Here is a 13,788-nt window from a genome sequence, read left to right as displayed (position 1 = left end):
ATGGTGCAACCACAAAGGAAAAACAATGTGGTCATTCCTCAAAAAGTTAAACATAGAATTACCATATGACTCAGCAATTACTCTCCTAGATATTATACCCAAGAGAACTGAAAACAGATACTCAAACATTGTACATAAATGTTCACAGCAAAAGCCAAAAGGTGAAAACAACCCAATATCTACCAATGAATGAATGGATAAACAAACTGTGGTATATACATACAATGGAGTATTATTTAGACATAAAAATAAATGAAGTATTGATATATGCTACCTGGATGAACCTCAAGAACATGCTAAGTGAAAGAAGCCAGACACAAAAGGTTACATATTGTATGATTCCATTTATATCAAATATTCAGAATAGGCAAACCCATACAAACAGAGAACACTGGTGTTTTACAGGGGCTGGATGGAGGAGGAGTGACGACCTAATGGGTATGAGGTTTCCTTTTGGGGTGATGAAAATGTTTTGGAATGAGATAGAGGTGACGGTCGCACAATACTGTGAATATACTAAATGCAATTAATTGTTCACTTTAAAATGGTTAACTTTATGTTATATAAATTCCACCTCAATTAAAAAAAACTTCTTCAAGTTATTACAGCACTGACTTCATGAACATTTTAATAGGCACTTTGAATACTTCACCAGTATTCCTTCTTTACAATACAAAACTACTTACACAACAGAAATCTAATGAAGCTTAGTCATTTCACATAGAATAACTAGCTTAGGTAACCTATCATTTTAATACAGTTTCTAGAACACATATCCTTTAGAATGAGACGTACCATTACATATGTCTTGGAGCCCTCAGAAGAGTGTCGTTGAGGGGGAACAGCTTCATGACTTAATTCAGCCTTTCCAGAAACCACTGTAGCCACAGGCTTGGATTTAGAGTCGTCATTTTTAATTTTATTTTTGGAGTTTTTTCTTTATGAGGAAGAAAAGAAGAAAAAGTTATTATCAGTACAGTGAAGGTTAAAGGTTTCTATATATATGAGGAAATGTGCATACATGTTACACTCCCTCTTAGACGGCTTGTTTTATTTCTTTCTTTCTTTTCTTTTTTTTTTTCTTTTTTGGCTGTGCCATGTGGCTTGTGGGATCTTAGTTCCCTGACCAGGGATTGAACCCGGGTCCCCTGCAGTGGAAGCGTGGAGTCCTAACCACTGGACTGCCAGGGAATTCCCATAGAACTGCTCCTTTTATAGATAGGAGTCTTCTAAAAACCAGTGAGTGTTCTACAAAACATTTGACCAGTAATCTCCAAAAACAATCAAGGTCATGAAAAACAAAGAAAGTGAGAAACTGTCAGAGACCCAAGTTGACTAAGGAGAAATGAGGAGTAATATGGTATGCTGGACTGGATCCTGAAGCAGAAAAAGGACACTAGTAGAAAAACTGGTGTAAGCCAAGTGAAGTCTGGATTCAGTCAACATAAGATACTGATGTTGTTTTCTTAGTTCTGACAAATGTACCATGGTAACATAAGATGCTGATAGGAGAAACTGGGTGAGGGTTATACAGAAACTCTGTTCTATCTCTGCAACTCTTCTGTAAATACAATATTATTCTAAAATTTAAAACCTATGAAAACTTGCCTCACAATTAGAAGTGCCAGGATAATTTTCATCTTCAAGTTTCACATTTGTAATAATACCACAACTGCTTTGCCAAATTTGAAAGTAAAAATGATTGGTATACTTGGCCTTGACTTATAGAATAAATGTATACAAGAATAATATCCCCAACTGTTTAAGTGTGACATTTTCCAAAGGAGCTAAACCTCTGGAGAATTCAAGGGGAGCATGAAGACCAGAGCTGCAGAAAGCCAAAGGTCTGTAGGTAGGAAATTATAGGCAATGTAAACAAAAATATGACCCTTCTTTATCCCCCAGGGCCTCTCTAGCATTGCCTCCCAAATTTAACATGTCAAAAGACAAGGACTGTGAAGGCCTTGTCCAGCTCTAAGTCTCAGATCCTAGAACAGCTATTTATGAAGGTAGGACCTGAAAGTCAAAGAAGGAATTCTATCCCCTTGAGAAGTTATATGAGTAAAGAGGGAACCTCTTTATTTTTTAAATGTGACTATTATCTTATATAGTACATAATGTAATAATAGGCTTCTTAGATGATCTCTCATTTTAATGATTTCTAAAACCTACATCCTTGGGCTTCCCTGGTGGCACAGTGGTTGAGAGTTCGCCTGCTGATGCAGGGGACACGGGTTCGTGCCCCGGTCCGGGAAGATCCCACATGCTGCGGAGTGGCTAGGCCCGTGAGCCATGGCCGCTAACCCTGCGCGTCCAGAGCCTGTGCTCCGCAACGGGAGAGGCCACAACAGTGAGAGGCCCGCGTACTGCAAATAAATAAATAAATAAATAAATAAATAAATAAACATACATCCTTTTAAAAGGATCGTACTCAATATGTCTTGGAACTCCCAGAGGAATGTGAAAGTGATTACTCCAATGGTCCTCTAGATTTTTGATTTTAGCAATTAAGCAAATCTCAACACTTGTTCTAATCATGCAATTCTACTTCATGTTTTTAAAAAACTCACCATAAACTCTCATACACGAAAATTATAAAAGCCACCCTCTTTTATTCCATCTATTTAGCTGACCTATTTGCAAGGGAAATATCTTACGCCTTCGTGGCCTCCAAAAACAAGGATATTTGGCGCTTTATGTAAGGCTGCCTTAGGATGCTCCTCACAGAAGGTCTTTCTTCAGGCCTTTTGCTCAGCATGGTTCTTATTATTTCTGCCAGCTCTGGGCTGTAATCTTTCGGCATTGGTGGCAGCTACAAAGAGAAATAATACCATAAGTATGACTAACAGTCTTGTGAAAAGTAAAAGAAGGTAAAGGTTTCCCAAGATATATTTTTTAAATCATTATCCACAGCAGAAAATAACCAGCAAATTAGTCTACAGGAAGCGTATCTGGCATCCTGGTTATAATAGCAAGTTGTAAAATTATAAAATATATCCTTCAAACCAGCAGTCCCATTTGAGGACCCTCTCCTTCATAAATAAGAGCATGAGTTCCTAAAGATTTATGTACCAGGATATTCACTGCAGTATTGTTCTTATAATAGTGAACAACTGGAAACAATGTAAATGGCCATTCATAGGGTACTTGTGGAATAGAGTATGGTATATCCTTCTAATAAAATACCAGGCAGCCTTTAAAAAAATACAAGACTTACAGGTACTGACCTGGAAAGATGTCCCTCATTTATTAAGTCAAAAAAGCACGTTGTGTACCAGTGTGTATAGCCTGATTCCATTTCAGTTACTTTTTTAACATACACATCCAGAATTATAAAGACAGGGAAAAGCCAGGAAGGCTATGCACCAAATCATTACCAATGGTTATCTCCAAGGGATGGAAATGGATGGAAACAGGGGAATTTCACCTCTTTCTTGTTTGATTCTTTAAGAAGTAGAATTATGAGCAAATTTTACTTTTTCTGTGTTTTTTTCAAATTAAAAAAATAAATGAGTCTTGGTATAATGTTAAAATCAGTAGGTGATTTACAGCCTTAAAACTTAAAGGTGTGAGGATGCCTGACACTGCAGGGGGCAACTAGCCTCATGAAATTGACACATAAAGTTGGTCACTCTAGCATCTATCATACATAATGCTTTCTGCAATTTTTAACTGGTTACTAGTGATTGTGATGATTATCAAAGGAGCAAGAAGTTCAAACAGAGTAGACTCTTTTTTTTGAAATAAATCTTTAATTTATTTTATTTATTTATTTTTGGCTGTGTTGGGTCTTCGTTGCTGCACCTGGGCCTTCTCTAGTTGCAGTGAGTGGGGGCTACTCTTCGTTGTGGTGCGCGGGCTTCTCACTGTTGTGGCTTCTTTTGTTGCAGAGCACGGGCTCTAGGTGCGCGGGCCTCAGTAGCTGTGGCTCGCGGGCTCTAGAGCACAGGCTCAGTAGTTGTGGCGCACGGGCTTAGTTGCTCCGCGGCATGTGGGATCTTCCCAGACCAGGGCTCGAACCCGTGTCCCTTGCATTGACAGGCGGATTCTTAACCACTGCGCCACCAGGGAAGTCCAAACAGAGTAGACTCATTTTAAACAGGGCTCATTTAACCGCTTAGGTAAAGCTACCAGTAGCCTCAGGGCACCTGCACATCCTGTGTCTATAAGGTACTGGTTTTCAAGAAGCCAATTCTTCAGAGCCATTAAGCCACCCTTATAAATTAATATTAAGAAACGATCAATCCCTTCTCCTCCAGTTCAACCCTCCCCACAGACAGGACCCACCATTCTTAACTATCCACCCAATATGATTACTCCCTTTTCTCAGTAGCTACTTTCAAAGCTGCACTAAAGTAACCTTACTCCAAATATTAAAAACAATTAATTCCAGAATATTCTTTACCTTTCCTTCAATAATCCGATAAACTAAAGAATTCATGTCTTTTGCATTGAAAGCATGCTTCAGGGTGGCCATTTCATAAACACAGCATCCCAGAGCCCAAACATCAGACTAGGAAAAAAAAATAGTAAATGGTTAAATGTCAGAATGCCTTATTTAGTTTTCCTCTTAAAAAAAAAAACATTTTCCTTAAACCAATTCAGAGAGAATTCTTCTAACTTACTATTCTGATGGGTTCTAAAATTATACTGCTGTAGAGACAAGGTGAGCTGGCAAACACAGCCGAATCCTACCTTATAGTTGTAGGGTTTGTTTGAGAACAATTCAGGGCTCATGTAATAGGGTGTGCCAATGAGGGTGCTAGCCATGTCACAGTGGTTCTCAAGCACTCGGGCAATTCCTAGGTCACCCACTTTGATGATGTTTTTTCTTGTTAGGAAGACATTTTGAGTTTTTAGATCTCGGTGAAGGATGTGTTTTTCATGTAAATACTGAAGAGAAATAAAATTTTATTAAATATAAATATTTAATACCTGACTTATTTATACCTGACTTCTTATATACCATCAACAACTGTATAAGTTAAAGAGCCTTATACTCTTAGATGAGCCTTACCTACACATCAAAACACTATTGTTTTATAATCTCTAAATAAAAAGTCTAATTTACAACTTTCCAAAGTAAGAAATTAAGTTCCATGCATTAATTTGCCCAGCTTCCTTCACAATTGTTCCCTGGTGACTTGACAATCATACCATCTAGAATTATATGGACCCAGTTAAAAAATGTGCTTACAAACTTTCACTGAAGGTAGAAAGACAACTTATACAAGGTCAGATGCACATTCCTCTCAGACTCATGAAATCTTCAGCTTAATAATATTTTCAACTATAACAATATCACTTTTATTGTTTAAATCCTAAGATACATTCTCTAATATCAGAGTGATATTCCATAAACAGTCTCACTTTTGAATATGTGTATATTAAAACACAAACATGTTTCACATTTTTACTCACTCTGCCACAGCAGGGCTAAAGCCCAAAGCCCCACAGTTTAGGCAGATTAATTAGCCCAACCACCTTTCAGTATGATGCAGCTGACCAGCTGATAACAAACATGGACATTCTTTGCTCTTTGTCAATTCAGGGCCCTTAAAATGGATTTTGCTATAAATATTAAATGAATAGAGAATTGTCTTTCCCAGCAATCAGACAAAATCCATGTCTGCTTCAATACAGATATCACTCATTCAGAAACACTTCAGTGCTACAGCAAGAGGAACTAGGTCCACTTCATAAATGGATTTTTAAAAGAATTTTTTTTTTCATTAAGCATTTGGGGAAGGATTTTCCTAAAATCCACCAAGCATCTCTCTGTCACCTTGGAGCAAGTGGGATGCTATGAGTCCTGACAGTACCTGCAGAGCCATAGCGATCTGAACAAACCATTCCACCACCTGACTCTCGGACAGAAGCCTCCCCTTCTGCTCTTTGAGCTTTCTGTACAGATCACCTCCTTCGCAGAAGCCCATGACGATGTACAGCAGACCATCCCCTCCCTCCCACGACTCCTTGTAGGTGACAATATTGGGATGCTTCAACTGAGACAAGAGCTGAGCTTCCTGTTCAGCAGCTTGCCGCTCTCGGCTGGAGGCATTTCGGAGGTTCAGCTTTTTGATGACATACTACAAAAAAAACACATGCTTTTACAATATGCAAACAAACATACAGTATTATAGATTCAAAAGTATTTAAGGATTATCCTGAGTGTCCTCAAAACCAACCTTCTGGAGACTGCCACATAACCTATTCATTTTGTTATTCACAAAGCACAAAACTGGGAAAAAGACTTGCTACCACTAATGATACTTTTTACAAGTTAGATTTATAGCAGGGTAGGGGGTCACAAAAAAATTATACTTTCCATCTGCATTTTACAATTTCATTAATGGCTAAAAATGAGTCAATGTTAACATACCACTGAATTAACCAAAAAATCTGTGGTAGAGATTCTTTAACCTCTAAGCTCCCCCTACAAAGGTGCATACAATATGACTTGAATATACATCTGCAGACAGAATGGGTCTGTGGATTCCATTACATACTCAAAGGGATCCAAGGTCCAATAAGGCTAAACATCACCTATCCTCAACATCCAAAATTATTCTCACTTAAAAGAAAAACAAAACAACGTCCTCCAACACCTAATACATTGCCCTCAACCAACTGACACACCAAACAATTCATTATTCAACAAACACAATCATAAATGTGTTTTGTAACAAAGCATAAATGTGCTTTGTAAAATGTAAACAAACTACTGCTGAAATGTGAGGGGTTATTATTACAGCGAGTACCCCATCCTCAGCTCAAAAAAATCCCCCCTCCCCAATGACCACTGAATAAATCTCTTATGTCTGAGCTTGTGTTCCAGGCAGTGACCAGCACCTGAGACAAGGCAGAAGAGGCGAGAGGACCTTATACTTATGGGGCCATCTCCTCTCAGTTTGTCTGGGGCAGTCCCATTGTCCTGGTGTAATTATAAATAGTGTCTCCTTTCAGTTTCCAAATTGTCCCAGTTGGTACATTATATGGTTTATAAACCATATTTACGAAATGGTTCATTATCCTGAGGCTAATGGGATAAAGTGCAACATTAGAGGCACGTTTTAGAAAGATCACTGAGACTGCAATGAAAGTGATGAATTGGAGAAGGGCAAGTCATGTGGCAGGGAGGACAAGCGGGAGGCCATGGCCACAGCTTAGCTAGAGACAATGGTGTCCTGGATGGGGGAGGTACCCATGGAGATGAAGAAGAGGCCAGTTGGCTTAGTGGACAGACGAATAAGGGGGTGGGAGTGGGGGAAGGTAAGGGGGGGAGCCCAGAACGACTCCCAGGTGTCCAGCTTGGGCAACTGGCTGGTTGGTGGTGCTACTCCCTGAAATGGGGACCGTGAGAGGAGGTTTGGAGGGAAGGTGACGAGCTGAGTTTTGAGCGAGTCCAGAGGTCTCCAGGTCAGACGGGGTATGGGGCCCTTCACTGAAGGAGGAATACTTGCCAGGCGCCGCCGTTAGGTCCTGGGAGTGTACGCTCTCATGGAACGGAGGAGAGTTGGGGGAAAGTGTGCAGATTAAGCACACCGATTACGACTACAAAGAGAATGCCAGGGAGTTCGGGGCGCATATGACAGGAAGGCCTGGCCTAGTCTTGATGGTCTGGGACGATTTCCCAGAAGAAGTGCCATCTGAGGCGCGTCCCCTCCAGAATATCTGGGCCCAGCCCTTGGACGGCGCCCTCGGCGATCCCCTGCCTGCTCCCATCCCCTGCCGGGCCCCAGCTCCGCCGACCTGCCTGCCGTCCCGTCGGTGCCTCACGAGCGTCACCTCCCCGTAGCTGCCCCTGCCCACGACACGCAGGTAGCAGTAGGCGGTCAGGGGCATGATCCCGGAGCGGGCCCACAGTCGGGATGCGGCGGCAGCGGCGGGGGGCGCGGCGAGCGGCGGCAGGAGACCCCGCTCATTCCAGAGAGGAAGTGGTGCCGGCGGCGGCTGAGGCGGCCCTGCCAGGGCGCCAGCGCAGAGGCCCGACCCAGAGCGACGCCGCTGCCATAGCGATCCCCACAGGGGCTGCCCTGCGCATGCTCCGTGGCCCGGAGGACCCACCACAGAGCCGAGGCGACAGGCGGCCAGAGCGACCACGCCGGGCCTGCGCGCGCACCCTCGGCCTCACTTCCAAGGCCGGAACTTGCGGGTTTCCCGCAACAATAGACTCATGAACGCTTCCACTTACTGAGCGCTTACTTGTTCTTAGTGCTTCGCACGTATTCGCTTCCTAAATATTTACCGACTGCTTAGCCTGTGCCTGGCCGAAAAAGTCCCTGCCCTCCGGGAGCTCACATTCTAATGGGGGACTGGGGACAGACTAGATTCTACAAGTAACATTTGTTATATTTATCATATGGTGGTTAATGTATGCATGCAGCAATCCATCTTATTTTTCATGCATTGCAAGACGAATTGAAGATATCAGTGCCCTTCACCCCTAAACAATTCAGCTTGCATATTGAGAACTGCAAAAACTCTCAGGACTCCATTCAAACCCCTGCACTAAGTGACTTGACCAAATTTTGGCATGGTTTTTAACAGCTTAAGGCAGTGTCCCCGGAGAACCTGCCCACCTTAAATGGCCTGCCTGTGAAAGCTCAAAACTGCCAAAAGATTTATCGTTTGATCCAGCCAACACCTCCCTTTCCTAGGACATATACCTAAAAAGCTTAAAATTATAAATCCAATGGGACGGGGGTGGGGGGGTTGTATTCCTACAACCCCAGAATGTCTTTCTTAAGGTCATGAAATCCATCCCATTGAAATGTAAGGTTTCTTGGCCTATATCCAAGAACCAATTTTTGCCCAGTTTGGGGGGGGTGGAGTTGATATTGCCCCTGTTGAGAATGCATAATATAGAGCATACTATTGGGGTTTTTTAAATATAAATTTATTTTTATTTATTTATTTTTGGCTGCATTGGGTCTTTGTTGCTACGCGGGCTTTCTCTAGTTATGGCAAGCAGGGGCTTCTCATTGCAGTAGCTTCTCTTGTTGCAGAGCACAGGCTCTAGGTGCGTGGGCTTCAGTACTTGTGGCACACGGGCTCAGTCACTGTGGCTCACGGGGTCTAGAGCGCAGGCTCAGTAGCTGTGGCACATGGGGTTAGTTGCTCTGCAGCATGTGGAATCTTACCAGACCAGGGATCGAACCTGTGTCCCCTGCAGTGGCAGGTGGATTCTTAACCACTGCACCACCAGGGAAATCCATCTACTTTCTTCACCTACTTTTCATACACAGTTGTTTCCTTTCACCCTTATTATTTCTAAGTAGTTTCAATTACATATCTTAATTAGAATTCTTAACCCTTAGAATACTTAATTTCTAGTGAAAACTAAGAAGTGAGTAATCGTGGACAGTCTCTTACACTAGCATTCTATGGATTGGCAGAGATAAATATATTCCATAATTTCTAGGAGTACATCTTCCTCATATTAAATTTTCCAATGTAGCAGAAAAGATTTTTACTAATACACCTAAATATATTTAGGGTCTTTTTTTTTTTTTGTATAAGGAAACCAAAAGTGGATTAACTTATGTTCAGTGATTAATGTTTCAGTATTTTATTTTATTTGAAAATGATCTAAATATTTAATAAATGTCCATTATTAACTTTAACTTATTTAAGTTAAATAATGGAAACTATTTAAGTAGACATGCCATAAAATAAAATAATTGCTGAAGTGTTTTACCTAAAGACTCTTTTTTGTGTGTGTGTGATACGCGGGCCTCTCATTGTTGTGGCCTCTCCCGTTGCGGAGCACAGGCTCCGTACGCGCAGGCTCAGCGGCCATGGCTCACAGGCCCAGCCACTCCGCGGCATGTGGGATCTTTGCGGACCGGGGCACGAACCCGTGTCCCCTGCATCGGCAGGCGGACTCTCAGCCACTGCGCCACCAGGGAAGCCCTACCTAAAGACTCCTATCCCATTTACGTCTATTTAATTCACTTGTTCTTTTTTTTAAAAAAAACTATTTATTTATTTGGCTGCGTTGGATCTTAGTTGCGGCAAACGAGATCTTTCATTGTGGGGTGCAGGCTTCTCTCTACTTGTGGCGCACAGGCTCCAGAGCACGCAGGCTTAGTTGCCCCGCGGCATGTGGGATCTTAGTTCTCCAACCAGGGATCGAACCAGCATCCCCTGCATTGCAAGACAGATTCTTAACCACTGGACCACCAGGGAAGTCCCAATTCACTTGTTCTTAACATGAAAATTTCATCATACCAAGTTGTTTTTCTTGCTAACAAATTTGGTAACAGAAACAACATGAACTTATTTAGCTAGTGTACTCAGGTGGAATAAAAGTTGTATGTCTTGGGCTTCCCTGGTGGCGCAGTGGTTGGGAGTCCGCCTGCCGATGGGGGGGACGCGGGTTGGTGCCCCGGTTCGGGAGGATCCCACGTGCCGCGGAGTGGCTGAGCCCGTGGGCCATGGCCCCTGAGCCTGCGTGTCCCGAGCCTGTGCTCCGCGGCGGGAGGGGCCACAGCGGTGGGAGGCCCGCGTACCGCAAAAAAAAAAAAAAAAAAAAAAGAAAAGTTGTATGTCTGCATTATTTTTAATGATAACTCTGAAGACATACCTATTTTAATTAAACCAACAAACTTAAACTAGCTTTTATTTACCAAAGATTACCTCACATCACATGAACTTGAAAAACATTTGGGTTAGTTTTTATATTTCTGAGAGTTTTAGGAATCCTTAATTCATATAAGTGCTGTGGACAGGGAATTTTGCCTGCCATTCCAGTGAACAATGTTGCCCACCATCCCAGTTCTACAAGGATCCAGCCGTTAGCTACAGCAGCCCACAGTGCTCCCTGAGGGTAATTCAGGATGGGGAAAAACAGGAGGCATTCTGCCCTTTGGATATTGGCATTAGATAGTTAAGGTGCATTTCTAAGACATAATTTCTATGAACCCAGATTCTTGCACCTTCCCATACGTAGGAAAGCACTCCAATCATTGACCTGAGGCATCTGTTCCTTGTGATTAGCAATAATCTTTTGATGTTCTGAGGCAGGAGATAGATGGGCTCCAGGTTAGACATTTACAGCCAGCCTCCTGTTTACACTTCCAGATAGAAATAACAACAGGAACAGGGTAAATAGCTGGACTTTGCCTCTAGTGACCTAGAGATTGTCATGCTGAGTGAAGTAAGTCAGACACAGAAAGACAAACATCATATGATATTGCTTATATGTGGAATCTAAAAAAAAAGGGTATAAATGAACTTACTTACAAAACAGAAGTAGAGTCATGGATGTAGAAAACAAACTTATGGTTACCAGGGGATGAGGGGGGGAGGGGAGGGATAAATTTAGAGATTGGGACTGACATATACACACTACTATATATAAAATAGATAATTAATAAGAACCTGCTGTATAGCACAGAGAACTCTACTCAATACTCTGTAATGGCCTATATGGGAAAAGAATGTAAAAAAAAAAAAGAGTTCATATATGCATATATATAACTGATTCATTTTGCTCTTTGCTGTACACCTGAAACTAACACAACATTGTAAATCAACTATACTCCAACAAAAATTAAAAAACAAAACAAAACAGTAATGGCAGGGCCAGAGAAGAGTGAGTCTTGCCCAGATAAAAGATAAAGAGGGACTTCCCTGGTGGTCCAGTGGGTAAGACTCTGCACTCCCAATGCCGGGGGCCTGGGTTCAATCCCTGGTCCGGGAACTAGATCCCGCATACATGCCACTACTGAGAGTTCACATGTGGCAACTAAGAAGTCTGCATGCTGCAACTAAGAAGCCTGCATGCCACAACTAAGAGTCCACGTGCCACAACTAAAGATCCCTCAGAACTCAACAAAGATCCTGCACCACAACTAAGACCCAGCGCAGCCAAAAAAAAAAAAAAAAAAAGTCCACATATTTCTCATTCTCAAGGTCAAGGAGACCTCCCTGACTACACATGCGCAGAAAGGCTCCTCAGGGATTAAAAAGGGACAGGGGGCGTCCCTGGTGGCGCAGTGGTTGAGAGTCCGCCTGCCGATGCGGGGGACACGGGTTCGTGCCCCAGTCCGGGAAGATCCCACATGCCGCAGAGCGGCTAGGCCCGTGAGCCATGGCCGCTGAGCCTGCACATCCGGAGCCTGTGCTCCGCAACGGGAGAGGCCACAACAGTAAGAGGCCTGTGTACCGCAAAGAAAAAAAAAAAAAAAAAAAAAGGGAGGGGGCACCACCCCATAGTAGATGATGTTGTTACTGAGTCCAAGCTCGCTCTGCTCACCGGACAACAGCCCAATAAATCGGGAGATGAGGTGTTGAGGCAAGGAATAGCGACTTTATTCGGAAAGCTGGAGGACTGAGAAGATGGCAGACAAGTGTACCCAAAAAAACCGTCTTATCTGGGTCTGGATGCCAGGTTCTTTTATAGAACAGAGAAGGGGAAGAGGTGAGGAAGTAAAGTAACCAAAAGCAAAGGTTAAAGTAAAAGAAACAGATGCAACATGGAGTCAGGATTTGCTCTTCCCTGTTACGATGTCAACCTACCCATAGGCCTCTTCACTAGACTCCATCTTGGCTAAGAGATGCAAATGCACACAGGGGAGGATCCTGAGATAAACCAAATATGGACTCAGAGCGGGGCAAAGCAAGATGATTGACCAGAGGAAACCCGGAAGAAATGCCCCAAACTACCATGGAGGCACGACTCTCCCTCTCTGAGCCTGCCCATGTGTGTCTATTCACATGTGCTCTTTTTCCTCCTAATAAACACTACTTGTTTCACTACTTTCCATCTCCTTGTGGAAATTCATTTCTACAAAGCCAGTGGGCCAGGGCCTTGTCACTGGCCACTGGCCCTCATGGTCTAGTGGCTAGGATTCAGCTCTTTCACTGCCGTGGCCTGACTTCAATCTCTGGCTGGGGAACCAAGACCCTGCTTCAAGCCGCTGCTGGACGAGGCCACCAGAGATCAGTTCGACTACATGTCTTTTTTCCAGCAGAATATGTCAGTGTATCCTGGCTCCTCCCTTACCTCTTCAGGACAGTTCCTCAGAGCTGAGAGGCTGTCTCCCAGGCTATGGTCCTCAATAAGATTCCTCAAATAAATCTTAAACCAAAGCATTTCCCTGCTGGCGCAGTGGTTAAGAATCCGCCTGCCAATGCAGGGGACACGGGTTCGATCCCTAGTCTGAGAAGATCCCAGATGCCATGGAGCAACTTAAGCCCGCAAGCCACAACTACTGAGCCTGCATGCCACAACTACTGAAGGCTGCGTGCCTAGAGCCCATGCTCCTCAACAAGAGAAGCCACCACAATGAGAAGCCCTCGCTCCACAACAAAGAGTAGGCCCTGCTCGTCGCAACTAGAGAAAGCCTGCAACGAAGGTCCAGGTTGTGCATTTTTCTTCAATGTGCTTAAGTTTCTTTAAGCCAATTAAATAGAATTTTTTTACAAATTAATTTTGGCAATACCTCCTTAAGGTAGAAAAATACCACACATCTACAACATATGTACGTAGACACTTATAAACATACAGACTGATGCAAACAGAGAACTCATAGCTTTTTTTGTTTGTTTTTGGTTGCATTGGGTCTTCGTTGCTGTGTGTGCTTTCTCGGTGAGCGGGGGCTACTCTTTGTTGTGGTGCGTGGGTTTCTCACTGCGGTGGCTTTTCTCGTTGCGGAGCACGGGCTCTAGGCGCGCAGGCTTCAGTAGTTGTGACATGTGAGCTCAGTAGTTGTGGCTCGCAGGCTCTAGAGCACAGGCTCAGTAGTTGTGGTGCACAGGCTTAGTTGCTCCGCGGCCTGT

General features: G+C 43.2%; 1 protein-coding gene across 7 annotated transcripts in view; it reads right to left on the bottom strand.

Moving 5' to 3' along the window:
* NEK4 (NIMA related kinase 4) overlaps positions 1-13,788 on the bottom strand; it is an 88,959-nt gene that overhangs the window by 39,178 nt on the left and 35,993 nt on the right. For 4 of the 7 annotated variants that reach the window (XM_060161627.1, XM_060161628.1, XM_060161629.1 and 1 more), the window contains 5 exons: positions 5,823-6,089; positions 4,696-4,893; positions 4,406-4,513; positions 2,658-2,812; positions 796-937 (listed from right to left, as the gene is read on the bottom strand). In XM_060161627.1, the coding sequence (XP_060017610.1) occupies positions 796-937; positions 2,658-2,812; positions 4,406-4,513; positions 4,696-4,893; positions 5,823-5,936 (717 nt within the window). In that variant the 5' untranslated portion in view covers positions 5,937-6,089. Of the gene's footprint in view, positions 1-795; positions 938-2,657; positions 2,813-4,405; positions 4,514-4,695; positions 4,894-5,822; positions 6,090-7,752; positions 8,029-13,788 lie in introns of those variants that run through there. The other 3 variants (XM_060161626.1, XM_060161631.1, XM_060161632.1) reach the window with 2 other exon arrangements.

The sequence above is a fragment of the Lagenorhynchus albirostris genome, chromosome 10 (genome assembly GCF_949774975.1).
Source record: "Lagenorhynchus albirostris chromosome 10, mLagAlb1.1, whole genome shotgun sequence".
Lineage (NCBI taxonomy): Eukaryota > Metazoa > Chordata > Mammalia > Artiodactyla > Delphinidae > Lagenorhynchus > Lagenorhynchus albirostris.
This window is presented reverse-complemented; position numbering and strand designations above follow the sequence as displayed.